Genomic DNA, 26,619 nt, shown 5'->3' on the forward strand with positions numbered 1-26,619 from the left:
CAAATTACCCTGGTTGATGTGTGTGTGATTTTGGAGGAGCATCTCAGCACTTCAGCTGCATTGTTACATCTATTTTTGCAGGGGGCAGGGGAAGAACGTAAAGCTAAGGGAAATTCTATTCCTGAGCTGATATTGTTTAAACATATTCATTTCGCTTTCATACGCATAAAAAGGGTGAACATAAATGAAATGGATCTTTCTGATTGAAAATTACAAGAAATCAATATCACTGATGCATGGACAAGGTTATTGCAATACGATGGTACAAGGAGCAAAATAGATGATAGTGCATTTAACCAAGAGTTGTTAGCCATAAATTACAATGCGTTTGAGAAGATATAAATTTTTTGTTACATGCAAATTCAATGAAACGGTACCATAGATCACCAAATTTGTCTGTTTGGTTTCCTTTTCTTAGCGCTTTCACCTCGTGTGTTAATTTTTTGCATCAGAGCACCAAACCAAATTTCTTGATAATGTATGTGTAGTAAATAAATTTCTTGATAATGTATGTGTAGTAAATTTAGATGTGGTGTGTTCCATTGCCTTGCTGAAGTTAGCCCAGCAGCTTCCAGTTGCATGATTTGAGATTATTATGTTGTTGCTAAGTAAAGTTTGCAGAGCTGTTTGCTTTAGGAAAATGACCACCTTCAAGCCAAAGAACCTGTTTGCAAGGAGCATGCAGTAACTGTTCTAGCAGCGGGGGAACAGGGCAGTGACTCAAAAAATAGATAGTTAACTTGGTCCAGTTTCAGTTGGCAGCAAGGCTTAAGGGATCAGGCAGTGGCTTCACAGAAATGGGGGGGGGGAGGAGGGACCTGAGAGAGAGAAGGTTGTCCTATGTCACTTGGCATTTCCCAACCTTGGTGCCTTCTGGATAATTTGGACTGCAGCTCAACATTGTCCATTCCTGTTGCCTGGTCTGATGTTTGCATAGTGGGTTGAGGATGGCTGATGTTAGAATTCTTGGAAGGAGTTCACAGATCTCAGGGGCCACGGAGGGAAGGGAGGAGTAACTTGAGAAGGCAGGAGAACGTGGACATTTGGAGTCACAGAATTGTAGAGTTTGATGTGTACCCCACAGGTCATCTAGTGCAGGTCCTGCAATCCCATGGGGCATGTGATGATGATGATGATGATGATTTGTTTTGTCTACAAGTCTTTCTCAACTCTGTAAGAGGCACTAACGTTTTGGAAAGTGCTTGCTTCCTTTTATCCTTATGTATGCTTTGTGATAAATACATTTACACCCACATCCACACTCACCCTCCCATCAATGGAATTAGACTAGAAAGAAGCATCCTGTTGCAAGCAAACAAATAAGGTGTGCTGTTTACTGGGTTGCAGGCGGTGAGTGTGTGGGGTCCAGGACAATGCCTCCCGTCTTCAGATGGGCCCATAGGCCCAGAACGGTTGGCACCCCCTGGCCTAAGCTGTGAATATCGACAGCAGCCTAGTAATCTGCCAGAGAAACAGTTGAAAAAAAATGGTTTAGGGGCTAAAATCCTTTTAAAGAACCTCACCCTTACGAAAGAGTCGGCTCCATTGGACATTGTGGGACATAATTCTAAACAAGCGTTGGACCATGTGTCTCTGTAGAAGACCTGAGGGTGTTTAGTTCATGTTGACTTTCCTTTTCCTTCTTCTTGTTGTTGCTGCTGCGTACTCCTCAGAGCAAAAGATGTGGCTGGCAGATCCGTCAGGGTTCATAAAGTTCCCCGGACAGTCTTCTCACGGGTGCTGCTGCTCTTTTCCCTGACTGACCCAGTGGAGGATGAAGAAGCTGGAAGTGGCGGCCAAGGACAACTTTCCACAGTCCTCATGGTGAACATGGGCCGCATGATCTTCCCCAGTTACACAGTCAACAGGAAAACCCAGATATTCCAGGATCGGGATGATTTCATCCGGTAGGGAGGCATCCAGAAGGCCCTGGATACTGCCCCCCCCCATCTTACTGTAGTTCTTCTTCTTACTTTTTACACAGAAGGAGCCCTGCTGGATGAGGCCAGAGACCCACCTAATCCAGCGTCCTGTTCTCATCGTGCCCAACCAGGTGCCCATGGGAAGCCTGCAAGCAGGACCTGAGGGCAACACCATCTTCCCACCTGAAATTCTGCACACCTTAGATTTTTAACCTCTGTGAAAGCTTTTCTACATTTTGTTAGTTTTTGTATAGTACTGCCATGCAGTGGCTTCTGGTCTTATTATTGCTGACATGTTTCTAATGAATTGCTACGTTTGCTTTATGATGCGTTTAAAATGTTACAATGTTCATATAATCCAACTGGGTTGTTTTTTGCATCGTCAGGGAAGAGGGCTCTGCTGCTGGGATCCTGCTTGCAGCTTTCCCACTGTGAGAACAGGATGCTGGGCTAGATGGGCCATTGACATGATCCATATGTTGTTATATTATGATTTGAAATGGGTTGGTATTTGATTGTTCTGACAGTGATGCAAATTAAAAAGCTGCATGCAAATTTAAACATTAAATATTTGAAACCCACCGTATGTGGAAAAGGAAAGAACGTTCATAAGTTGAGGTCCACTTACCCATCCACCTCTCTTGATATAAATATAGACCCTAAACTTGGAGTGGGTAACCTGTGGACCTCTGAAAAAAGATTTGGGGACTCAGCTCACAGGTTTGGGAGTTATGGCATAATGCCATGATTCCACATTTAAGAAATTCTCTTCTAATTGGGATTTGGCAGGTGGTACTTTTACCATCATTGTAGGCAGTCTTCCCCAACCTGCCGCTCCCTAGATGCAGATCAGACCGTGGCAGCTGGGTCTGATGGAAGATGCTTCCTAAAGCACCTGAAGGGCAACTGGCTGGGGAAGGCGGATTTTACAGATCTTAGTTGGGATGCTGTTATTATGGTGGCACATCGTTCTGTAACTCTGAGGAATTACCAGGCTGAATGCTGTTCTAATTCGATTGCTGGTTGCTGCTATAGTAGTAATATTTATTGTTAAGTAGGTGTTTTAAAACTATCTTTTAAAATATGTTGTATGAATTTGCTTAATAATGCTATTGTGAAGCACCTTAGAAGAAAGGTTTCATCTCTAAAAGCTGGGATATAAATCTACTGCATAAACAAATGCTACAGCATAATCTGTTCTGAGATGGTGGCCTTCATCTTGAAATCATTGCTTTAAATTATTATTATTATTATTTCTTATTAGGTATGCCAGTGCTGCGTACTTGTCAAATGACATCTCTGTGGCTGTGACTCATGGGAACTGGAAGGAGGCACACAGACTCTATGAGGTGGCCAAAGAAATCTGGCAGGAGTTGAGGGAACACTTTTCTTTGTGGTATGAAGGCTGGGTGGAGCAGGAGGAGGCGGGGGGGGGTGATCTGCAGTGAACACATGTGTGGGCTTGATGCAAGTTGTACTCAAAAAAATGGAAGGGGGGCTGAAACAAAGTGTGATCTCATTTCTGGTGTATTATTATTATTATTATTATTATTATTATTATTATTATTATTATCCCACCTTTCTGCCAGAAGCAGGACTCAAGGTGCACCCCCCAGATTAATCATAGATAAAACACCAAAAGTTCAAAACATATAAAATACAGTTTAAAAAGTCATTAAACTATAATAGCATTTTAAAGATGTAAAAATAGCACAGCACTATTAAAAACAATTTCCTTAAAAAGAGTCATTTCCCCAAAGCTTGCAGAATTAAAGCAGTCTTCACCTGGTGGAGGAAGGACAAGTAGGGAGCCAATCCAGTTTCTCTGGAAATGCGTTCCAGAGTCTAGGAGCAGCCACTGAGAAGTCCCTCTTCCCATTTTTGCACCAGATGTACCTGGGAGGGAGGTGGGACTGAAGAGCTGGGCAGCATCATGTGGGAGAATACAGTCCTTCGAATAGCCTAAGCCATAAGGGCTTTATAGGTCATAAGCAGCACTTTGAATTGTTCCCAGAAACAGCCAGTGGAGAGCTGCTACAATGAGGGAGTCGTGTGCTCCCTATAACCAGCCCTGCTCCACAGTCGGGCTGCAGCTCCTTGGGACAGCTGAAATTTCTGAGGACCTCTCAAAGGCAGCCCCACGTGTTACAGAAATCCAAATGGGATGTAACTAAGGTGAGTGTCACTGAGGACAGATCAGGCATCTCCACTGGTACAGTGGCTTTAATTCTGCAAAGGCAATCCTGGCCACTGCAGAGACCTGGGCATCCAGGATCAGGGCTGAATCCAGGGCGGGTGTAGCCTGCCTTTGACAAGTGGCTCATGTTCTCTGCTATAAATAAAACCAGAGTCTGTTTTGTTTGCAGCTTTGGTATTCTAGGAAGCATTGATCATCAGAGTTTATTTGTCACAGTTCCATGTTTTTGTTCCTCAGCTCCGCAGAGGTGAATTGGAGAGTGGGTTTTCATTTTTCCCTGAAAAAGAGCTTGCAGGCGAATTTATTCTTGACCGTAAAACCCTTGAATAGCTATGGGTATTATTCATGGCCAGAAATTCAAGAGAATAATAAAGGGCCTCATTTCACAGTTTATAGTTCATAGTTTGGAAGATTCCTTTGAGAAGGCTAACATCTATTGTGGCATAAGCTTTCTTCTGTACACTGGCGAGTCTTTGTTGTCATGAGATTTGGCCATGTGGGAGGCCTTTGGCAAGACCTCTTTACCCTGTGCATATGGGAACCAGCCTCATGTTGACTCTTCCGCTTCCAAAAGGATTCTGTAGAGTTACAGTGAACTGCTCTGGATATTTGGCCGACTGCCTTCAAAATGTAGTCCAGCCTTCCTTCCTTGTTACTTTTTTGCGCAACACAGACAATTCTTTTATTTTAGATTCAGGGAGGCAGCTGTGTTGGTCTGACGCAGTCAAAATAATTTTTTTTAAAAAAAAAAGTCCAGTGGCACCTTAGAGACTAACTAAGTTTGTTCTGCGTATAAGTGTGCATGCACACTTCTTCAGCTATCACATGAAAGCATATACCCAGAACAAACTTAGTTGGTCTCTAAGGTGCTACTGGACATTTCTTTAATGTCTTTTATTTTAGAGAGCTGAAGGCCGTATGCCTCTGAATCCCAGTTGCAGGTAATTGTGGTGGGTGGTGGGTGCTGCTGTTGCACTCAGTTTCTACTTGCTGGTTTCCCATAATGAGCCTTTGGTTGGCCACTGTAAGAACAGGTTGCTGGACTAGATGGGGCCCCTTCGTTCTGATCCAGCAGGGCTCAGATAATTTTGTTGTAGTATGCATCTTCATCTCACCACTGTTCCCATTCAATATCTCCTCCCCCTGCCCTTGCTGGACTTCATAGTGAACCAGCCTGTTTGATCTGGAATGACCGGCTGCAGGAAGCGGCCTTAGCCCAAGCCAGACCAGTGCTGCATCTTGCTCCCTTTTGTCTGTGCTTCTGGCAGTGGCTCTCCGGGGCTTCTGGTGGGACGTTTTCAGCCTGACCTGGAGATGCCTGGGACTGAACCTGGAATCTTCTATGTTTAAAACAGATGCTCTTACCATTAAGACAGTGGTTCTCAAAATATTTTCTTTGGGTCACACTTTCAGAATAAAAAATTGCTCAGACAACACTAAAAAATTTTTATTGATAAGAAATACTGCTTTACAATATGATCATGGAACATCCTGAAAATATATAACAATGCAGCTATGTAAGAACATGAATCCTTCCTAAAATATAATTATTAAAAAGCCTCTTACATATGTACCTTAACTCAATGAGAGGTGTATGTGAGCTTGCTTTTGCCAGGTAATCTCATTTGTATTAGACCTAATTTGAGACAAACAAACTCTTGTCTCCTCATCACCACAAAGAAGTCTTTCTCTTTTCTGATCTTGCATATTTGTCAGAGTTGAAAATCCCTGTTCACAACAATATGTCATAGAGAACTATAGAAGAATAGCCAAGGCTCTTGAAGAGAAGCGTGGATACTCTTTCTAGTTGTATATCCAAAAAGAGTGCAGTGGTGTGCTACACACTGAAATGTTGAGCCTTTCTTTGATTGTCCCTGAATCTTGCTGCCACACATGCCACCCTGTCCTGCCTCACCTGTTGAGGACTAAGCTATAACCCCTTCCTAGAAACACGGAAGGCTGTGCGGTACTGTGCCAGGCTGTTGGCCTACCTAGATCAGTAATGCCTGTACTCTAGGCAGGATTTCAGGCAGGGGTCTTCCCCATCTCCACCTGGAGATGGCAGGGATTGAACCTGGGACTTGCTGTGTGCAGGGCCAGCCCTCTACCAGTGAGCTGTGACTCTCCCCTGACATAGCAATAGGAGGGATACCTGTGCATTGCAGGAAATGGTGGCTGTCTTACAGCTTTTGCTTCTCCCAAGCAATTGCCCATCTCCAGCCTTTTTCATAGAATCATGGAATTGGAAGGGACCCAAGGGGTCGTCTGTTCAAACCCCATGCAGTACAGGAATCGCAGCTGGAGTGGGTAGTTCCATGGCAAAGACTTCCTGTGTGTTTTGTCCCCCCCCCCCCTTTACAGGTACCATGCAGCCCTCCCGGAATACCTGAGGCGTTTCACTGTTGGGTGGGTGTACACACGAATCTTCTCCCAGGGTGTTGAGATCTTGCAGAGACTACATATGTATAAGGTAATTAAAAATAAATTAATTAATAAATAAACTGCCTTTCACCAGCAGGTCCCAAGGCGGGTTACAGCAATTAAAAAAATCCAGAATTAAAAATGATTGAGATGTATTCACAAGGAATAGTGTGGGCCCTGAAAATGTATGTCTCAGATATCTATTAAAAGGCCAGGGCAAAGAGGTGTGTCTTCATCATTCCCGAAAAGCTGTGTGGTGAAGAAGCCAGGCGCCAGGCGCAATGTCTTGGGGCCAGGGAATGCCGCACAACAAGCACTTCTGTAACAAAGTCATAAAGCCGACTGGAAGCTCTGAAAGGACCAGCCTGTCCTGGCTGCAAATGGTTTTGAATTCCAATGCTCAGGGTATGTGGCCGAAAGGGCACTATCCATGCAAAGGGGGCAGGTGTCAACGGGCTTGGTGGAAACCCTGAAGATTGCTAAAAGTACAAACAAAAAACTGCTTAACACTCAGGCAATTTTTGTTGCAGGGCCACTGTCACGTTTTACTACTAAACATTTCTGTATTGCAGTTTAAAGTCTTTGAAGTGTTTCACATACTTTCCCTTGCCATAATCCTTACAACAGACCCTGTGAGATAGGCCTCTATTACTTGAGTGCACCCATAATGCAGATATAGAAAGCTGGCGTTCCAGCTTTCCCCAGGGCCACCTAGAGAGCTCGTGGCAGAGGCAAGGAGTGAGATGGGAGTATCCCAATTCACAGCACGGTCCAGGAATGGTCAATGTGGCCCCCTGCAGATGTTGCTGCATATCTAGACTACCATCATCTTTTGACCATTGACCCTTCTGACCAGGGCTGGTGAGATCTGGGAGTCCAGCGTGGTTTGAGGGCCACAGGCTAGCTATCCCTGGCTTAGTCCCTTGGTCACCAAGCTACACACCTTTTTTGACCGTTGGCCTCATGTCTGCCCTAGGAGGCAGTGGAACAGCTTCAGGATCTTTTGGCCCAGGACGTTTATTGTTCTGACAGCAGAGGACGGTGGTGGGATCGTCTGGCTCTTAACTTGCACCAGCACTTGAAAGACACAGAGGAGGTAAATGCACCCATCTCTGCCCCCTTTGCACCTTGCTTGGAAGGGTGATGTCTTCTCTCCTTGCTCTCCCACAAGCACCTTCCATCCGGCTGTCAGCCCTGGATGTGCTTGAGGACATCCACCTGCCCCTCTTGGTTTGGTGGGGGGTCCGTTTGCTCACCTCTCTGCAATGCTTGCTTGTCTGCTAGGCCATCAGGTGCATCAGGAAAGGTCTCCAGGACCCATTTGTTCGCACAGGCCATCGACTCTCCCTGTCCCAGCGAGCCCAGAGGATGAAAAATTCCTCAGCCTGTAAGAAGATAGGGCATCTCCTCCAAGATCTGCCGCTTCTTTCCGTGGAAGATGTCGCCCATGTGAGTAGCTATTGGATGTCTGGAGAAGCCTCTCTTTTGTGGTCTGGTGTACATTTATAAATTGGGAATGTGGAAAGGTGCCAGACTGTTTCTTTTTTTTTTTCTTTTTCATCTTGGCTTCTAAAATGGTTCACACCCAGTTCGTACATAATGCTAATCCATGGTTTGTTTAGCCAAAGGTGGTGCGTTTGTACATGTGAACCTAGCAGGTCTCAGGGACTGGCAGGGCACCGAGGAGTGGGTGGCAGAGGCTGTAGGGCCAGAGACTGACTCAGGGGAAGGGGGCCGTGGTTTGTGGGGTTTTGTGCTTGCTGCAAGGCAGGAGCCAGGGCTGAAGGCAGGGGAAGAGTCTGAGCAGGAGGAGCTGGGGGAGGAGATGCAGGATACAGGGCAGGAGCCGGACCAGGGAGGCGGTGGAATCCCCTCCATCCCCTCCACCACTGTCCCTCAGGACCAGGAGGGGCTCAAAGAGACAGGCACAGCAGCAACTTCTGTGTAGGGGAAGTCACAGGTTGCTTGTGTGTGCCCCTTTAGACGAAGGTTGTACAGTTTGGGTGAAGGCATGGTCATGCTATTGCTCCAACAGTCCAGTTCAGCGCACAAGCTGGGGGAGGGGGTGCCAACTACTTGGTCTCCAGAAGAGTGTGTGTGTTCTGAACAACTTAGGAGCTGCCCTAAGTGCATGCTTCGTCAATAAAGAGTTAAACTACCAGCTGGTTGTCCTCCTTGCACTGCGTATGTTAAGGACAGCAGGCTAACCATGGTTTGTTTTCTGGCAACAGGCCACAGTGTCAAGCCATGGTTTTTTGGTGGTCTTAACTGCGGTTGGGCATTATGTCCAAATCCAGCAGCCTTGCTTAACTGTGGTTTGTTGAGCTACTCCACTCTGGATGTTCGCCAAGCTTTGACGAAACAAACTGTGGCTTGTTGGCTTGTCTGCCGCTGGTTGTAGAAACTGATCAGAACAAACTAGGTGTTCACATTCTGCGTCGGCCATTCATGAGCTTTTATTGTCACAATGCAGGGTGGTAGCAATTCTTTGATGCAAACTAACACGATCCCAGAGGAAGTGTTTTTGTGTGTGGCACCTGCTCTTTGCATGCAGAAGGTTCCCAGTTCAACCCCTCGTGTGCCTGCAGTTAGAAAAAGAATCTCCCTGGGAAGGTGGGTTAGCAAATAGTCTGAGTTGGTATAAACCATCCGGTTATATTGAGTTTTACTATATGTAGGAGCCCTAGCTCAGAGACTGAGCAGCAGCTTCTCATGCAGAAGCCCCAGACGCAGTCCTCAGCACTGCCAATTAGAACAATCTCAGATCGCAGGTGATGGGAAACAACTTTTTCCCTTGGTGAGCCACTTCAGCTGATTGGCATAGTGGGCATGTGCCAGCTGATCAGTCAGACAGTCCAAACCATTAATAAACTGCTGGCCTTCTTTTTAGGAAGCTGGATTTTGTGGCTGAGGTGCACAATTGGGGCCTCCTATCTATATGTACAGAGCTGCAGCAAAGCACCCAAAAGGTGCCATTCTGTGCCCTGCAGTGACTCCACTAAAGTCAGAATCAGAGCAGCAGGTCTGACAGCATCAAAGCTGCTTCAGGTGTTTGTGGGGTCTGTTAGGACAGTATTGTTATTAAAACCTGGGGAAATGTGCTGTCCTGTATCTGACCTGTGTGGTCCTGGGTGTGCACTATTTGCATGCTTGTCTGCATGAATGATTGTGATGCATTTTGCAGATTGCATTTTAAATTGTTGTTCTTTTTGAAGCAATTCTAACCATCCTTTTTCTGTACTCCTCTATTTCTCCTCACTGCCTACCATCCTTATACTTCTCAAAATGATGCTTGAGTTGCCACTTTCTTGAACGTGTTTTGCCCAACTGCATTCTTTCTCCTGCAAGAGCTGCCATCAGAGCACCAGCCTCTTGCGTCTTCCCATGTCTCATTTAATACGCTTCAGAGGCCTCTGTTCCCTTCTGCGCTGTTCTCCTCCTTTGCTGTCTCCACCTGAGAGCTGCTTCAGCAGCCGTATGGGGCTTCCTTCCTACGTGTTCAATGAGACGTGCAATGTGAGAACAAATTTCCAGTTCTGACAGCAGCCCCATTTGTCAGTCCCCAAAATGAGTCAAAGGGCTGACAAGGAGACAGCACTTAAGCGCTGGGTGGTCTTATTTTTAGCTTGTCACTTAGCTGGTGTTAGCAAAGTTTAAGTAGCAGCCTCTCTTCCCTCTCGCCCCCCCCCCACTTCTCTCTCATTATAATTTGGAGTTCTGTAAGTGAGAAAACATTGCAGTGCACAGGGTTCTTGTCCAGGGTGCCAGCCAGTCAGCAGTGCCCAGTGGCAGAATACTCCATTCCTCTCCTCTCCTCTCCCTCGCCGCCTGGTCACCCAACAGTCTGTTGTTACTGAGCATGCTCAATATTTATTGGGCTAGTTTTGGATTTTTACCACTTTGCAGGTTTTTCTTTTCCCTAAAGGTTCTTTGTCATTCTGCAAACTTTGGACTTCTTCTCCCAAGGCTGATGATACTCCCTCTTTTGCATAGGGGGTATATAGAGGATAATAACTGATTTCTGCACTTTGATTGATTGCTTTTTATATAAAAGATTTTTAAAGGTTTTTTCAAACAAATATAAAAAAAACCATTAAGTTTCCCCCAGTCACCCCCCTCCCCCAGGAACGGAAGATGTATCAGATTTTAGCATAAGCCTGTGTGCAAACTGACTGATTATTTTTCATCAGGGTGTGAAATCCAGCCTTTCCCACCTGTCCCCCTAACCGTTTTCTATGCAATAGCCCTCTCTCAGTATACTATTATTACACACCCTTCACCCCAAGGCCTCTCTCTCTCTGTGTATAGTGATATGATTTAATTTGCTTCTTCTCCCTCCTGACCCCCCACTCTCTCCATGGGGCCTGTGTAAAGTTTTCACCATTTCCCTCTTGCCCTGGTCGCCTTCTGCAGTCTCCTTTTGTTTATTTTGAACATACTTTTAAATCACACTCTCACAGAAAATACAGCATGGTGGCACACTGGGTAAAAGCATGGTGTTGTAGCAGCAAAAGTAAAAACACCAGTAGTTTTGATTTGCAGGTTACCATCAAAGGAAAGCTGTGCCCACAGACTGGAATGGGGAAGTCCATGTTTATCATGGAAGATGTTGGTGCCGAAGACCCAGGAGAAGACCTTGAGCCCTCCACTGTGGTGTGCTCTGTCGAGGAGCTGGCATTAGCCCACTACAAGCAGCATGGCTTTGATCAAGGTAATGGCTGGCCGTTGCTATAGAAAGCCATCAGCCAGCACTCTGCCCCTCCCTCCCAATGCTCTCTCACACTGCCATGTGACCAGGAAGCAGCCAGTGTGGCTTAATGGTTAGACTGTTGGACTATGTCCTGGAAGACCAGGGTTCAAATTCCCACTCCGCCATGAAGCTTCCAGACTGGGCCCTAACCTCAGCCTCATTTAAGCATGCTTTACAGTTATCAAACCTGAAGGTAACCAATGTATGAACAACTTGCGGTCAAGTTATCCTAGTCCAGGAACCATTGCTACTGTTTCACCAGCTGAAGCTGGTTAAAAACTCCCTACAGTCAGGCAGTTTCGTGGATTCCGCAGTTTCAGTGCAGTTCCTTCTCCTCCTCCAAAAACCCCACTCCCTGCCAGATACTAGGAAACAGATAATTTCCTCACAGAATGGAATCACCAAGAAGTGGTAAATCATAGCTGACTTTCTGTTCGTAAACTTTCTTCATCAATAATAAGGCAAACTTTTTGTTTTGCAGCCTTTTGTTAATGCCTCTCCTTATGTAGCAATCAGCTTGTGTCCTGAAAATTAACTGGCAGATAGGTCATCCAAGTTGTAATTGCTTCCAAGTTCTAAAGTAGTTGAAAGAAGGTAGGTTTTGAAGACCTGATGCCCTGAAGGCTAACCTTGAGGGCTATTATGTCACATCTAGGCACGATGGCGGTTCCTCGCTTCTAAGATGCTCCTCCGCATCCCAAACCTTTTTGTCTCTGGGGACTTCTGGAGAAGGTGATGGCGGACTAGGCATCAACTGCTGACACTCCTGTCAGCAGAGATAATTATGTGGTAATTTAAGATAACTGGGTTATAGATCTTGGTTACCAAAACTCCCTTTTGAAATAAGAGAGTTAGCCTCACATGCTTAGAAGGTCATGCCTCATTCTCTCCCTCCCCTCTGCCTGAACTTCTTCACAACCCTCAGAGGGACTGGAAAGAACAGCCACTGTGGAAGGTGGGTGTTGGCCAGAAGACCTCTAGCGCAGTCAAGAGTTGTTGGAATTCATCATATTGGATTGGAGAAGGATTGTGACTGACATTTAATGATAATAAAAATTGAAGAGCTTCTTTTAGTCGTCTTTTGGGTGGAGGAAGGTGAATGTGAGAGGTCTGGGAATGAAGAATGAGGAAACATTGCCTAGCAGATGGAGAAATAGCTGGACACTAATAGAGCCCAAAGTTATCCTGGAGTGCATACTAACAACATTTTTGAATAATTGTTATAAACCATAATATACATAATTGTCAGAGAACTGGAAGACTTTCCTTTAAAAAAAACAACAAAAAACTTTTTATATCTTATGACTTCTTCCTCCTCCCCAGCCCCAATTATCCTTATGTTTTGTTCTGCAATTTGCAGTTCCTTATCTTATATCAAGGGAGATACACACAGGAAGGTAATGGATTGAAGATAGAGGGCAGAGAGGATCTCCCAGGGTGAGAGGCTGGAGGAAAACTTAGTAATTTCCTTTTTTCCTTCTTTTCCTTCTTTCCTTTTTTATTCTCTTCCTTTCCTCATCCCCCCCTCTATTTTTATAGTATCTTATGTGGAAAACCTTCAACAAAAATTGATTACACAAAAACTTATTGTGTCCAGTATGACAAACGACTTTCTTCAGAGCATGTGAGGATAATCTCAGGTCTCACTATCTCAAAAGGGAGGGCATGACAACCAAGATTTATGTCTTGGTTATCGTTAATCACCACATAATTATCTCTGCCAATGGGAGAGTCTGCAGTTGACATCTAGTCAGTCATCTTTCCTCCCAGAAGTCCCCATCATTGCCGATTTTCAAATCATTTTGAGTTGTACTCTGTGCATCTTTGAGCTTTGTGTTAGTGATAAACTGGGTGTCAGAGGTAGCAATTTTTGGTTGGCAGCTTAAATATCCTGCAGTGGCTTTCATGATTGTGATGCTGTGATAATTCCTCAGGGATTCATGGCGAAGGATCTACGTTCAGCACCCTCTACGGCCTCTTGATGTGGGATACTCTCTTCATGGATGGCATCCCTGATGTCTTCAGGAATCCTTACCAGGTATGTTTGCTTGTTTTTAAAGTGCTTTTTATTCTTGTGGATGATGTTTGAAAAGGATATTCAAAACAGCTTCTTTTAAAGTCGCAGAATTCTCCCAGAGAAACGCCTCAAAAACAATTTTGGGAATTTTGTTGCAGAATACACAGCTTTTGGGGAGCATACCTGCACACGATGGATTTGGCATTTGCTGGCTGTTTTTGGAGTAGGGCTGGTGGCCTTGAGTTGCATCTTCATTATTCTCTTTAAAATAACTATAAGGAAGAGGCAGTTATGGGAACGCATTGGCTGAGCAGGGGCCACAGAATTGTGATGGCTAATTTGCACAACAGCTTGCAAAAAAAGTAATGATCATTTTAAAAAATCATTTTTATCCTTCACTCCCTCTCTCTTTAGTTACATACATCTTGTTTGGTCCTCAAAACAGTCCTATGCAGTAGGCAGGATGGGGTCAGAGATAGGAACCTTCCCAAGGTCAAGAGGGTGGAGCAGTTCCCCTGTGAGAAAAGAGCCTGAGCAAAGGGAGGCAGAGTGGAGGTGTCTAGGTTCAAGCATCATGCGCAGGAAATGGATAGAGAAGTTTTACTCCCATCTCTTATCCCCTTGGACCTTGTGTTTATTTAATGAAGCTGAAAGGTTAGAGATTCAGGACCGAAGAATGTCTCCTCAAAATGTGTAGTTAACCTGTGGAATTTGCTGCCACCCACTTAGACGGTGGCTTTAATGCTCACATTCATGGAAGATCAGGCAAAGGCTGTGGCTATAGCAGGGGCTGCACATACTAGCCAGGAGGGCTCTCAGCTACATCCAAGATCAGAGGCGGAGCTGGGGAACAACAGCACAAGTGGGCTATTGCCATCCTGTGCTGCTTTGGGGCTTCCCATAAGGGGCCTCTGGTTGCCCACTCTGGGGCTGGGGTGCTGGGCCGGCTCATCTTACGTTTTTATGTCCAGGTGGGTTTCATGGCTGAGTCAAAAACTGAGCTCCTGTTTCCTTATCACTGCACCAGGATAACTGCCAGATGTTCCCAATCATATTCCAGGAGCCATTACTTCTGCGGCTCCAGAGAGCAAAACTCAAGTGTGGCCTGGGGTCAGCTTGATGACATCCAGACACACAGTTGCGAGCCGGAGTCACCGAGGAAATGAAGTGGAAATCCTGAGGTTCTTCAGCCAGCCATTTTAGCCCACAGAAGGCAAAGAACCCACCTGGATGAAGGGTGCAGTGGGAGCCTTTTTGGTGGTGGCTCTTTGCATGTGAACCTCTCTCCCAAACTGAGATGTGTCTGCTCCCATCTCTTCATAGTTTTAGGTGACTGGTTAAGATGCATATTTTCTGTGGGTGTTTGCGGAGGAGAGACCCAGCTGGATATACGGATTAGTTGCTGCTGCTAATAGAAAATCATTAGGAGTTGTTGTTGTGTATTTCAAGGACTGTGTTACTTTATGGATTGCCTTATTTCACTTAGGAGGAGGACAGTGCATTAAGTATCCAAATAAGCTCACAAGTGGTAGTTTAGGGCCTCTCTGCCTTTTACTGCACCCTGGCAACTTAAGGCGGTTTGTGTTGCCAGCCTCTTTCTTGCAGGGGAAGCAGTAGGTGAGGGACGGGGCCACACTGACAGTCCGTTTCCCGCAGACCTGCCCCCTGGATCTCTACACTGACAGCTTCTATGAGAACCGGAGGGAGGCCATTGAATCCAGGCTCCGCTTACTGCATGAGGCTTCGCCTGAAACCCTGGAAAAGTGGATTGCGGATGTCTGGAATGCTCAGGAGGGCAAAGCGGCAGCGCTAATCAGCTGGGACCGATTCTCTTCCCTCCAGCAGGCCCAGGTAGGCCTCAAAGGCCCTGTGAGCTGCCCTGGTTCCCTTCTTACAGGAAAAGGGGAGGTGTCCATCTTGCTTGATACTTCAGTTTAATTTGAGGCCTTGTGCCTCTTCTATAGTTTACTGAAAAAAATGGCATTTGAGGTATATGAGTTACAAAATAATGTTTTTGAATTGCTCTGAACTTAAGGCTAGAAAGCAAGCAAACAAAGCCCAGCAGCCATGGCATGGCAGGAAACCCTTCTGGAGGAGGGCGGGGGGGGGGCACTGCTGAGGAGTTTTGTACTAGGGGATTTTGGCAAGCAACGTAGTAATGTGGCAATATGAATCTATGGAAGTCTTACCAGTGTTCACATCAATGAAAATGCAGTTGGTTGATGAATTGTTAGAACTGCACTTAGAGGAGTTCCCTGCCTGTCAGAAATCAGGCAGGCACCTTCACCAGACTCTTTTCGGTGCCTGAATAAATTTTATGAAATTAAACAAAAAACAATAACAAATGAGGTTGTTGCAGAAGTCAGTTAGTGCTCATTGGTGTACGATTACAACTGTTATAGATGCTGCTTCACATACACACATCCATTTGCTCATTGCTCATTCATCTACTCTGTAGTTGACCTGTAGCCTCCCCAGGGGAGGAGATGATCTTTGTGGGGGCTGCAGTGCACAGGGAGGGGTTAACTCTTCCCGTCGGCACCCTCTTGGCAGTAGTAAGGTTTCTCAAAATTCTTCCATTGTGCCAAACCTTTAAAAAACAACAAAAAACCCCTTATCATTGGAGAGTGAAGTTGGGGGCAGAGGGGCTCATGAGCCAGAGGTTCCCATCCCGTCTTCTAGCCCCTTGCAGTTTGGGAGAAGGGAGAAAAAGTGGTCTTTCTTTTTGTAGCACCTGGTGCGCTGCTTTGGGGGTCCTTTCCTGAGTGGAGTTTGCCGACAGCTGAGCAGAGATCTGCATCACTGCAGGGGCGGCCTCCCTGACCTCGTCGTTTGGAGAACGGAAGATCACCATTTTAAGGTTTGACCCCAGCTGCATTGTTAAAGTTGCAGAGTGTACAGATCAGGGATGTGATGTATGAGAGTGCCCGACAGGTGGAGCCAAATACCCCGCCCCCCCATCTTGCAGTCATCAGTGTAAATGATATCTGAGCAGTTTATATCAAGAAATGAGGCTGATAAGCAGCAGTTCTGCCTGGCCTCTGAGCATCGACTGCCTCAGGCTAGTTGGAAGGTGGCTGGAGCCAGGCTGGAGTGTTTTATTGTTGAGCATGAGCTGCTTTGGAGCAAGTGGCATCTCCTGAATGCAGAGGGAGCAGCGTTAGGCTGGAGCAGAACCTTTTCAGTGGTTGCCCCAATGCTGTGGAACTACTTGCTCCTCAGAGAGGTTTGGCAGGCACAATTCGCTTGGCAGGCTTTTTTTTAAGTGTTCTTGGGTTTGTTTCTTTGGAATTTTATTGATTCTGTGGTCTTACATTGCAAACTATTATGGGTAGCACTAGTAGTTGATTAGATATCAATCATTATTCTCTGGATGAACCTGCAAGTCTTGAATAAAAATCCTCAGAATAATGATTTTGCATCCTGTTGGTTGTTGTTTTTCTGCTAAACAAACTTAAAGATCCCAAGAATCCTCCTCCCAAAAAATGTGTTTTGCAGGTTGCAAAGCTTGTGCGCCTTTAGGAAAGCACCCTTGTTTTTATTTTCCCCTTGTGGGAAGAACAAGACACATACTATGAAACTGGCTTCATCAGGCAGCCATTGCATCTGAATTTTTCAGTGATTCAAAATGCAGATCCAAGTTGGACTGCTTGGATAATCACCTGTAACAATTCAGTCAGGTAATTGAGTTCTGCATCTCAGCCCCTTTTCTCTACACAAACCCCAAATAAGGAAACCATGTCCTCATTTTTTCTGATGAGTGATGTCTACAAAAGATTACATCAGAATCAGCCTTGTTCTAAAAGTGTTTTTAAGTGTTTTTATCATTGCTTTCCTCTGGTTGGAGCCAACAGGCCACCTGGCTTGCGCTCATTTGCTCTGGTTTGATTTACCACCGGCTGCAAATCTTTGCATCTTGCAATTTCTGTTTAGGATGGAAATGTAACTAAAAAGAGTTGGCTCTCCCTAGGGACCTAGAGCTTAACATGGCAGATTTCATGTATGTGATTTAAGTGGGAAAGGCTGAGGGCAGGGCTCAGGGCATAGGATGTAAAAAACCAAATGGATGCAAACCACTCCCTTAAAGCAGTTCTTTGAAACCTACTGAGAAACTTCTCCTTCTCTCTCTGAATCATCTTTTCAGCTGGTGGAAGTCAAAGGCCCCAATGATCGCCTTTCTCACAAGCAGATGATATGGCTTGCCGAATTGCAGAAGCTGGGTGCAGCAGTGGAAGTTTGCCATGTGGTTGCAAGTGGATCTAAAAGTAAACGCTTGAGCTGAGACTCTATTGTGGTTGCTGGGCTCAAGGCCAGAGTAACAAAAGCTGGACACATTTCTCGTTCCTTCGGCATGCAGCTGCTAAGACAACACAAATTCAGATGTCATTCTGAGAAAGGATGTGGCTTTTCATTTTCATGGGAATCCTCTGAATTAAGTTAACTTCTGCACCCTTTCTTGTACATAGCAGCCCTGGCTGATTCTCCTTGTTCCAACAGCCCTCTAGAAATCAAGCATTGCCTCAGCTAAACCTGGCAGCTGCCTGATGTCTCATGCTAGGAGGAGTGTCTCAGCTACACGGGTTTAGACAAAATGAAGCAGGCTTGTGTTTTCTTTCTGGAAACAACACTGCTAGGTGGTGGCTCAGCTCAATGCAAAGTGGTAGTGGTGACCTTGACGTCACACCATGTGGCTCATTTCAGCCTGGGCTGCGCATTGCCACTCCTGCAAAAGCCCTGGCCTTTGCAGTTGGCTGGGACAACCACAGCAATGGGCTCTTGGGTATGTTTAACACCCTTCCTTGCCCTTTTCCTAAATACAAGTCAAAGACACTCTTCCAAAAGAGTCTTTAATTATTATTACATTTTTCTGCAATCTTATGTATTAAGCTTCGGGTGGCATTTGCCAAAGTCAGACTGAGCTTTGGGGGGGGGGGGGAATAGCCATGACTTGCAGTCCCACTCTTGCAGGGCTGTCCAACCTCTCGGACCAAGTGGGCTGCAAGAGTACTTTGACAAAGAACCCACAGGTCACTCACTGAATTAAATTTCCATATTGTAAATTAAAGTGTAATATGTGCAATTAATTGCAAATTTATAATTAAAGGCACAATTCATGGATTTGATACATTTATTAAGGAGAATTTAATGCAAATATTATAGTAAAAGGCTATGTGCTGCCTCCCTGCCCTCCGCAGAACACGCAACCGTTACGGGAAGGCTGGGAGAAAGGAACAGGAGAACCAACAGCAGTGGTTGCTGCTGCCATTGTTAACTTCACAGACACACAGAGGGACTCCAGCGCCCCCGCCAGGCACTGGGGGACAGCAGTCTCCTGCTCTGCCCACTTGCTGCCCTCCAGGTGCTCCTTCCCCCGCCTCCCTCCCAGCATCCTCAACAAGGACTGACAATAAGTAGGGATGACGGACCAGCAACATTTGGAGGGCGTTGTTGTAAAGGTTACCTATTGAACTTCTTTACTAGGGAGTAAGTCCCATTTATTCCAATGGGTCGTACTCCAGAGTAAGCATGCATGAGATTACAGCCTATGTGGCCTTAACAAAAGTTCATCCATGGTGCCTTATGATAGAGAAGCAGCCCGAAGGGTCTGCATGAGCCTGCACAGCCAACTGGTTTGCCATCCTGCTCTCTCCCCTCCACTTACCTGAGCTGCTCTTGGTTCAAGGATGAAAGCCACCAAGAAGCCACCCACCAGGCTGCAACAAAGTAACCCATGGTACAAGTCATAAACATGGAACTGTGCCGGAAAGGAGGAAGAGGGGAAATGTTGTCCTTCACAGGCCATAACAATTCAGTCTCTAGTACACCTATGCAACAGCAAGAGCTGCTCCATCGCCTGGCTCTCCAATGCTGGGGGCTGCGGCAGAGGCATCTAGTTGCTTGAAAAGACAGGACTCTTGCTCGTGCCCCACAGCTGCTGCTCTTCTGGATGACTTCCAAGGGCCACCAAAAACGCATTGTGGGCTACATGTGGCCCACAGGTTGGGCCACCCTGCTAAAGGTCTTCAATTGCAGGGATCTGAGAATGACTTAGAGGAGATACTACCTTTTGCTTGTTTAGAGTTTTGTTAAAGAACAGTATCCCATCTTAAACAAAAACTGTTAAACTACTGCAAGCCTTATTTAAAAAACAAAAAATGTCCTCTTATTTAGCAGAGAGGCTTTTAAGGATGTGTATTTTAAACTAGAATCATAGAATTGTAGAGTTGGAAGGGACCAAAGGGTCATTTAGTCAAACCACCTGCAATACAGGAATCTTGGCTAAAGCATCCCAGATAGCCATCCAACCTGCTTAAAAACCTCCATGGCAGGAAAGCCCACAACCTCCAGAGGGAGTCCATTCCACTGTCAAACAGCTCTTACCACCAGAGAGTTCTTCCTGATGTCTGGTTCAAGTCCTACACTCCAGAAGAGGAGAAAACAAGCTTGCTCCCTCTTCCATGTGGCAGCCCTTTAGATACTTGAAGATGGCTATCATATCTCCTGTCTCTTCTTTCCCAGCTCCTTCAAGCGTTTCTCTTAAGGCTTAGTTTCCAGACCCCTGATCATCTTGGTCTCCCTCTTCTGCACACGTTCCAGCTTTTCAACATCCTTCTTAAATTGTGGTGCCCAGAATTGAACACAGGACTGCAGATGTGGTCTGAGCAAGGCAGAATAGAGTGCCTTGATCTGGACACTATAATTCTGTTGATGCAGCCTAGAATAGCATTAGCTTTTTTTGCTGCTGCATCACACTGTTAGCTCATGTTTACCTTGTGGTCCACTAGGACCCCTAGATTCTTTTCACAGGGACTACTGGCAAGCCAGGTGTCTCCCATCTTATATTTTTGCAGCTGATTATTCCTGCCTAAATGCAGTATCTGACATTTGTCCCAATTGAAATTAATTTTGTTGGTATGGTCTCTGTTCTCCAATCTTACTCAAATATTTAAGGCTGAGGTAATTTTGAATTCTGATTCTGTCTTCTTCGGCACTAGCTACCCCTCCCAGTTTGGTCATCTGCAGAATTGGTGAACTAGGGTTAAGTTCTAGACTACAGCAAGGGAATTCTGAAGTGCCAGAAACCTGAAACGGCTAAATCCCTACTTCAGACGTTTTCCCTCCATACTCAAGCATGTGACTGAAAACAGTCCTCAAGTTTTTTCCTACTTTGTAAGAATGTTTGTTCCTTCTCTCTGCGGCACTTAGTCTTTTTTTTTAGTGACAGGAGCAGAGCTCTCAGCTGTGCCCCACTGTAAATGGGTCACTGCCAATTTACGAAGGCTTGGCTGCCAATACTCCCCCCCCCCCCCGGAAAAACACTACTGGACTTTATGCTGGTGGGCGTAGGGAATGTTTAAGCCAAAGTGACACTTCATAAATTCGTTGCAAAAAGGCCAAAAGAGTATCCTCTTAAATGTTCTTCAAATGCACTGAACATATTTAAACCTTGTTCTCACATAGATATGTCCCATTACTCAGGTACATATGGATGGTAACTGTACTATGTAAATTAATGCACACCATTCTTAAAAAGTCGCAAATTAAACACCAACAAAGACTACACCGGAAGGTTTGTTTGTTTTTAATTACGTCTTGATTTACTTCATATTCACAACATTGACAGGTTGGGGGTTTTTTTGTATGTGTTCCTGTCAGCTTTGCTTTACTCAAGTAAGGCATTGTTTTCAGCATCAAGGCTTTATATTCCGTTTCGAAAGGGGGGAGGGCTCTTTCACCCTCTGAGTTGCAGGGGGTCCTGACTGCTGCAGTCAATTTTCTGATTAACAACTTCAGCCTTTAATTAAATAAAATTTTACAACAGGTTTTGTTTAATGTATACCTTTTCTTTGGAGATTTAACAGCTAAACTGAAAGAGAATCTACAAAAACAACCACTCTAGAAACAGGATTCCTTCTGCCAATGTGAAACACACACTTTTCAGTGGTGTCTTTTTGGTTCACAACCTGCACAAGGAATATAATTGCACTTCCATGATAAGTTACGTAACAGTCAACTTCCACTCTGCAGTAACTAAAAGGCATTGATTTCTACGTGGACCATAATCCATTTAGAACTCCATACACCAACCCCCCTGCTTTTTTAAACAAAAAATATCCTTTAATAATTGCAGCTGCATTTTGCTTGTTGCTAGGGTGAAAAAAATACAAAAATAAGCATCTATTCTTTTCTACACTTACAAAAAATTCCTAAAAAGGTACCTGGTTTTAGAAAGTACAATCCCTTTGGATTGTGCTCACCTACAAGCCCCCTTATGAACTGAGTGAAGGCATTGCATATAGCAGAGGGGGCTGGCTGAAGCCTGACAGTTCATAGGCAGTTCATAGCCCTTTAGATAAGCAATGGAGCCTGGATTTCCTCAATCAAGGACTTGCTGCAAATTACCTCGGGGTTTTGTGAAGGTTTAAATGTCTGCTCGCTACCCAGAAGGCAAGTCACCTGTCTTCCACCCTGCCCTGTGGTACCGCTGCATCAAGAAACGTGGGTAGCCACTCCCAGCCCACTTCAGTCAAACCACAGAGACTTCTCTCTATGTCGTCATATGATGGGGCAGGAGGGAGAGGGGCAACAACTCCACCATAACTATGTGATTACAAGACTGTGCAAGGCTAGATCAGAAAGCACTGCTCACCGGCCCCACTCTACTACTTCCTTGATTTCTGATTGTAGGACTCACAGCATTTTGCCCAGTTAAAAATATCCCAGGCCCGGTACTCCAAAGTTCAGGCTCTCCTGCTAAACAGGCTTCCTTCCCAGTCTCTTTCATTTACAGTAGTATGAACCTGGGCAGCCATCCAGGCACTGCTGGCCTGGAGTTAACCGTATAAACCTGGCTTAGCTTACTCTCTAGTCTTAAAGCCATTTGTTCTAATCCATTGGGTATGGACAGTTTATAGGCAGCAATTCTTAAAGGCAAAGTTCAGTAACATCAAAAGGATAAAAAGGGCACAGGCTACAAAAATGCACTTTAAAAAAACTCCTGTAAGGAAGGGACACATGTCTCAAACGTTAAAACACCTTACTCAGTAATTGTTGCAAAGTATATTCATCCAACTTTCAGTTAATTAGCAAAATTTGGTACATCTGAAATGTAATTAAGACTATTAGGCATTAAGTAAAAATCAATATAAAGTTACCTTAATAAAGTCTATGATCTGGTACAAAGAGAACTGGTATACAAACTGGACATGTGTTGAAATTTAACACTAGGGGAAAAAAGCTTTGTCCATTCTAACAAGACACTAAACTTGTGAAGCGCCTTGGACAGGTAGCCAATACTGATCAGCCCTTGCCTGTTTTCCAGTGAAACTAGTCTACTTGACTTTCACTTAGTGGAAGCTTGGTCAAGTGTGCAAAGCGGTGTGTGTTTACAGTATTTTACAGACACCCAATGCAACTGGAGACTATAGGTGCTCAATGGGCTGGGCATGCTGAAGATAGCACTGCATGCCCAACATCCGTCTGATCCAAGTCTTTTGCTCTCTCTCTCTCTCGCTCTCTCTCTCTCTCTCTCTCTCACACACACACACACACAGCTCCTGTAAACATAGAAGCCTTCTGATCTGCAGCGAGTGAGGCAGCCTGGCTTTAAACAAACCCTAAACCCTGCCAGACAATTGAGCAGCAGAAGGGCAGTTTTTCACTTGGCTTTTACATGCATGCTTGGATCAGGGGCAGAATGTGCAAAAGCTAAGAGACCTGGAAGGGGTAGCTGGGGGAAAGGGGCATGATGCTCTACTGTAGAGCTGATTTTGCACAAAAACAAGTCACTTTCTGGATGTTGGCACATGCCACTGAAGACACTGCATAAACTAGCTGACCACTTTTGAATGTGAATCTTAGTCCACCCTTCATGACCACGTGTGAAATGAAGCAACAGTATGGTACTCGGTAAGTAAACTGGGATGTTACTGGCATGGGAATAAAGCCCAAAAAACTCTTAATATATCAAGGTTTTCTAGTTAATTCTTTCATACACCACTATCCCACACATTCCGCATGCCATTTTGTTTTGGCCATTAAAAAAATCAGCATCCACTGAGCACCAAACTTGACCTTAAAATAAAAATTTAAATACAAGTACAGGCATCTTCTTTGAAAGACATTTTACAGCAATCTCAATTTGGGCCTAAGATCTTCCACCTAATATTCTGTACCCACTGAGTTAAATATATACTTCACTGGTACTCTCATTAAGTTTTCTATTCCTGATCACAAAGTCAAAGAATAAGATGCTTTTGGAAACGTCCATAAATTGTGGTATGAATGAGATTCTGGAAATGGATACTACTAATGTGTAGCCTATTAGCTTACCACATTAGAGTAATTGAATTCCATGATGGAGAGAGAGAATTCTTACTTCAAAAGCAAGAAAAGGCACTTTTAAGGTTATAATTGACTGACATTGAGATTTGTTCAGCTGTAATGACACCAAACTATGGTAGGTAATGAGATTGGCAGCTAATTCTCCTCTCCACTTTAACTATGGTTAGTGCTACCAAGGACTCCTTTCATCCTAGCGGATGGAACTGACACCTACTTTGAAACCACAGCTGCTGATCCTAGGTGAAGGGGGAATCCTTTAGGCCAAGCTAACACAGCTGCCAGTGTATGCCTTAACCATAAGTTAAAGCAAACCCCAGTTGAGGGACTGGGGGAGTGAGGTCAGCACACGTTGTCCTATAGGCAGATTTTGTAAACTAAAAGGCAGTTTCAGATACTAAATGAAAAGAGGAAAAATGCTCATGGACTAAACTAGATCTCTCCACCATTCCCATAGCCAACCTGATCAAGATGAACACTTAAATTTATTTCAACGGGAAAGGTGCTTTTATAAAGTACCATTGAAATAAATAGGATTTAAAAGTCCCTACCCTCAGCTGAATCATGCCATGAATTTGAAACATGACTGACAAAATTTGTGGCTCTTATATTTGAACCAATTGTAGCGATCAAATTTGATGGAGCAACTTTTTTGACTCTAATGTCTGTCTTCATCTGTTAATTCATCCAAGCTGACAAGAGATGTGCTTCAAATCAGCAGCAGGGAATAGTAGCTTTGGGACACAAACAAAACACAGTCAGACCTTAGATTGTGGTGTGTTTGTGGGAAGACTAACATCAAATGGTATGTGCCTTAGTTATTGGACTGCTGAAGAAAAATGAAACAAAACCCAAATAAAAATAAAAATTGTGCGATCTGAAAGCATGACACAGCTGCTTTTAAATACTTTGTGCAAAACATAAGTAACCTTAGTATATAAAGCTATTACAGTTTCTGGTGCTGTGGTTAGCAGTGTGCTGCAAAAAATGATGTGTCAGTCTCTCCTCCTTGTCTCCCTTCTATGTCTCTAAAGACATCAGTCTTCATTGGCAAGTGTCTCTGTGGACAACCAGATTTTGGCACCACTTAAGAATTTGCTCAGTGGTGTTCCCAAAATACTCCGTCGGCAGAGATTCCCTACAGGAGAAAATGGGAAAGAGGAAGAAAGGAAGTCTGGGGTTGTGGAAGAATCATTGAGCCCATTTGCTCTAAAGTACATCCGGCTTTGATCGAGTTCAGAAGTGTTAGTGAGCAAAGGTGGTGTACCGCTGTGTTGCCTCAGACACCGATTCAGAACATCTACTTCATCTGCTAATAAAGAGATTTTATGGAAGGCAGTAATGAAGCCACCACTGTTGATCTGGGCCTCAGGGATCCAGCGGAAGTAGCAGAGTTTCCAGAGTTTGATTTGTGTTCCAGAGAGATGGGGCAGGATTACACCATGCAGGTCAACTGGCTTAGAAAACCACTCTCTGAAATATTGCTCCATGCCATTGGTGGTGGTATCCGTATGGTGAAGAAAGTCTGGTTTCAGTTTTAGTATTAGGGAATTTCTTCTTGGAAGAAAGTCTTGCTCGCTGATAATACCGTTCTTCAGGGAGGGCGGGAGGCCCCTGAGTGTTGAACTGTAGTTCTTCTGGGAAGGGAAAAGTTAGTAAAATACCTTCAGTTTCCTATCAGGTTCAACTTGATCTCCACGGAGCTCCAGGTACAGTTAAGTAGACCCCACCCCCATCCCTGCAATAATTACTTCTAGATACTATTAATATAGCCCAAAATGATGGACTTCTATTCTTCCATGAATTTGTCAAATCTCCTTTGGAAAAATCAGCACAATTTGCAATAACAGATGCCATATAATAATGAAGTACTTTCTGGGGCCAAAAAGGTAATGAGACAAAGCTGCATGTGGAAATGTGAAACTTTCCATTAGCGAGAGCATATGCAATCCTTCACCAGCAGTAAGTCCTTCATTAGGTAGGATGAAATAGTGGATAATTCCTGGTTATATGGAGAGCAAACCTGATTATCTATGCAAGTATTTTAGTCACTTCCACTATTTTTTTTCTAGTAGAGGGTTCTAAAAGATAACCACACTAATATGGAATTTCATGCAGGTCAGTGGTTGAAGTGCTGTGTCTAATCTGTCTACTTGCTAAAAAAAATGGTTCCACTATTAAAAACACACACATGTAAGGTAAAAACTAGCTACCCTTTTATTATGTCAGCAGAAGATATGTGTGAACTTGAAAAAGTAACTGGTCCAATACTATTATCTCCCTTATTTTTCTATTATCCCATGACCTAAGAAACAGTTCTGAGAAATAACTGCAATAAATGCAGTACTCACACAAAGAAACCTTGAAAATAGGGCCCTAAAAGTAACTTCTCTACTGGATGTGGACGACCAGGGCTCTCTTTTCCAGCAGCTTGCTTTGTTTGTATGCTGGGTGCAGAGGAGGCAGGGAGACCCCCCCCCCCCGCAAGCTCATTCACCTACGACATGGGCTTTTGTGTGAGCTCTGGCTGGTGGACTACTGCATAAGAGGCAAGACTGCTCTGAAAAATCACTGAAACCAGTGCTTTTTTCCTGGGGGTACTCAGTACCTGCCCTTAAAAACAGAAGAAAAGCACTGACTGAAACACTGCAACGAAACACCCACCGGCCCAGCTCATGGGCTCTGTATGTATTATGACATCCCACCAATTGGGACTGAATGATTTGGGGAAGCCACCCATCAGTTTCCTTCTCCCTCCTCTAACTATATTCTCCTAGCAGACATTGTCAGTAGGTAGGTAGCCCTCAGATTCCCTCATTCCCTATCTCTGAATCATGTGGTGATTGGAGGCAACCAAGCATACACTGCTTTCCTTGGTAGTTAAGGTCAAAACCACTAACCATGTTGAGGGTGGGGAATCACCTGCTAGAAAACTGCTTTACCCGGAAAGTTGAAGCAGAGTTCTCATGAA

General features: G+C 44.6%; 2 protein-coding genes across 9 annotated transcripts in view; one reads left to right on the forward strand and one right to left on the reverse strand.

Annotated features, from left to right (window-relative positions):
* Window positions 1–18,430, forward strand: part of FAN1 (FANCD2 and FANCI associated nuclease 1) — a 28,744-nt gene extending 10,314 nt beyond the window's left edge. For 3 of the 7 annotated variants that reach the window (XR_014504791.1, XR_014504793.1, XR_014504796.1), the window contains 11 exons: window positions 1,674–1,907; window positions 3,187–3,318; window positions 6,481–6,589; window positions 7,517–7,636; window positions 7,825–7,989; window positions 11,083–11,251; window positions 13,225–13,328; window positions 14,964–15,158; window positions 16,039–16,167; window positions 17,452–18,044; window positions 18,135–18,430. Coding sequence is in view for 1 of the 7 variants with exons in the window: in XM_083412741.1 (XP_083268867.1) it covers window positions 1,674–1,907; window positions 3,187–3,318; window positions 6,481–6,589; window positions 7,517–7,636; window positions 7,825–7,989; window positions 11,083–11,251; window positions 13,225–13,328; window positions 14,964–15,158; window positions 16,039–16,167; window positions 17,452–17,589 (1,495 nt within the window). In the remaining 6 variants the exon portion in view is untranslated. Of the gene's footprint in view, window positions 1–1,673; window positions 1,908–3,186; window positions 3,319–6,480; window positions 6,590–7,516; window positions 7,637–7,824; window positions 7,990–11,082; window positions 11,252–13,224; window positions 13,329–14,898; window positions 15,159–16,038; window positions 16,168–17,451 lie in introns of all 7 variants that reach the window. The other 4 variants (XR_014504792.1, XR_014504794.1, XR_014504795.1 and 1 more) reach the window with 3 other exon arrangements.
* A 2,443-nt stretch (window positions 18,431–20,873) lies between these two features.
* Window positions 20,874–26,619, reverse strand: part of MTMR10 (myotubularin related protein 10) — a 55,149-nt gene continuing 49,403 nt past the window's right edge. For both annotated transcript variants that reach the window (XM_083412758.1, XM_083412757.1), the window contains exon 16: window positions 20,874–25,285. In XM_083412758.1, the coding sequence (XP_083268884.1) occupies window positions 24,686–25,285 (600 nt within the window). In that variant the 3' untranslated portion in view covers window positions 20,874–24,685. The remainder of the gene's footprint in view (window positions 25,286–26,619) is intronic.

This window comes from Podarcis tiliguerta, assembly GCF_965153285.1.
Source record: "Podarcis tiliguerta genome assembly, chromosome: 14".
Classification (NCBI taxonomy): domain Eukaryota; kingdom Metazoa; phylum Chordata; class Lepidosauria; order Squamata; family Lacertidae; genus Podarcis; species Podarcis tiliguerta.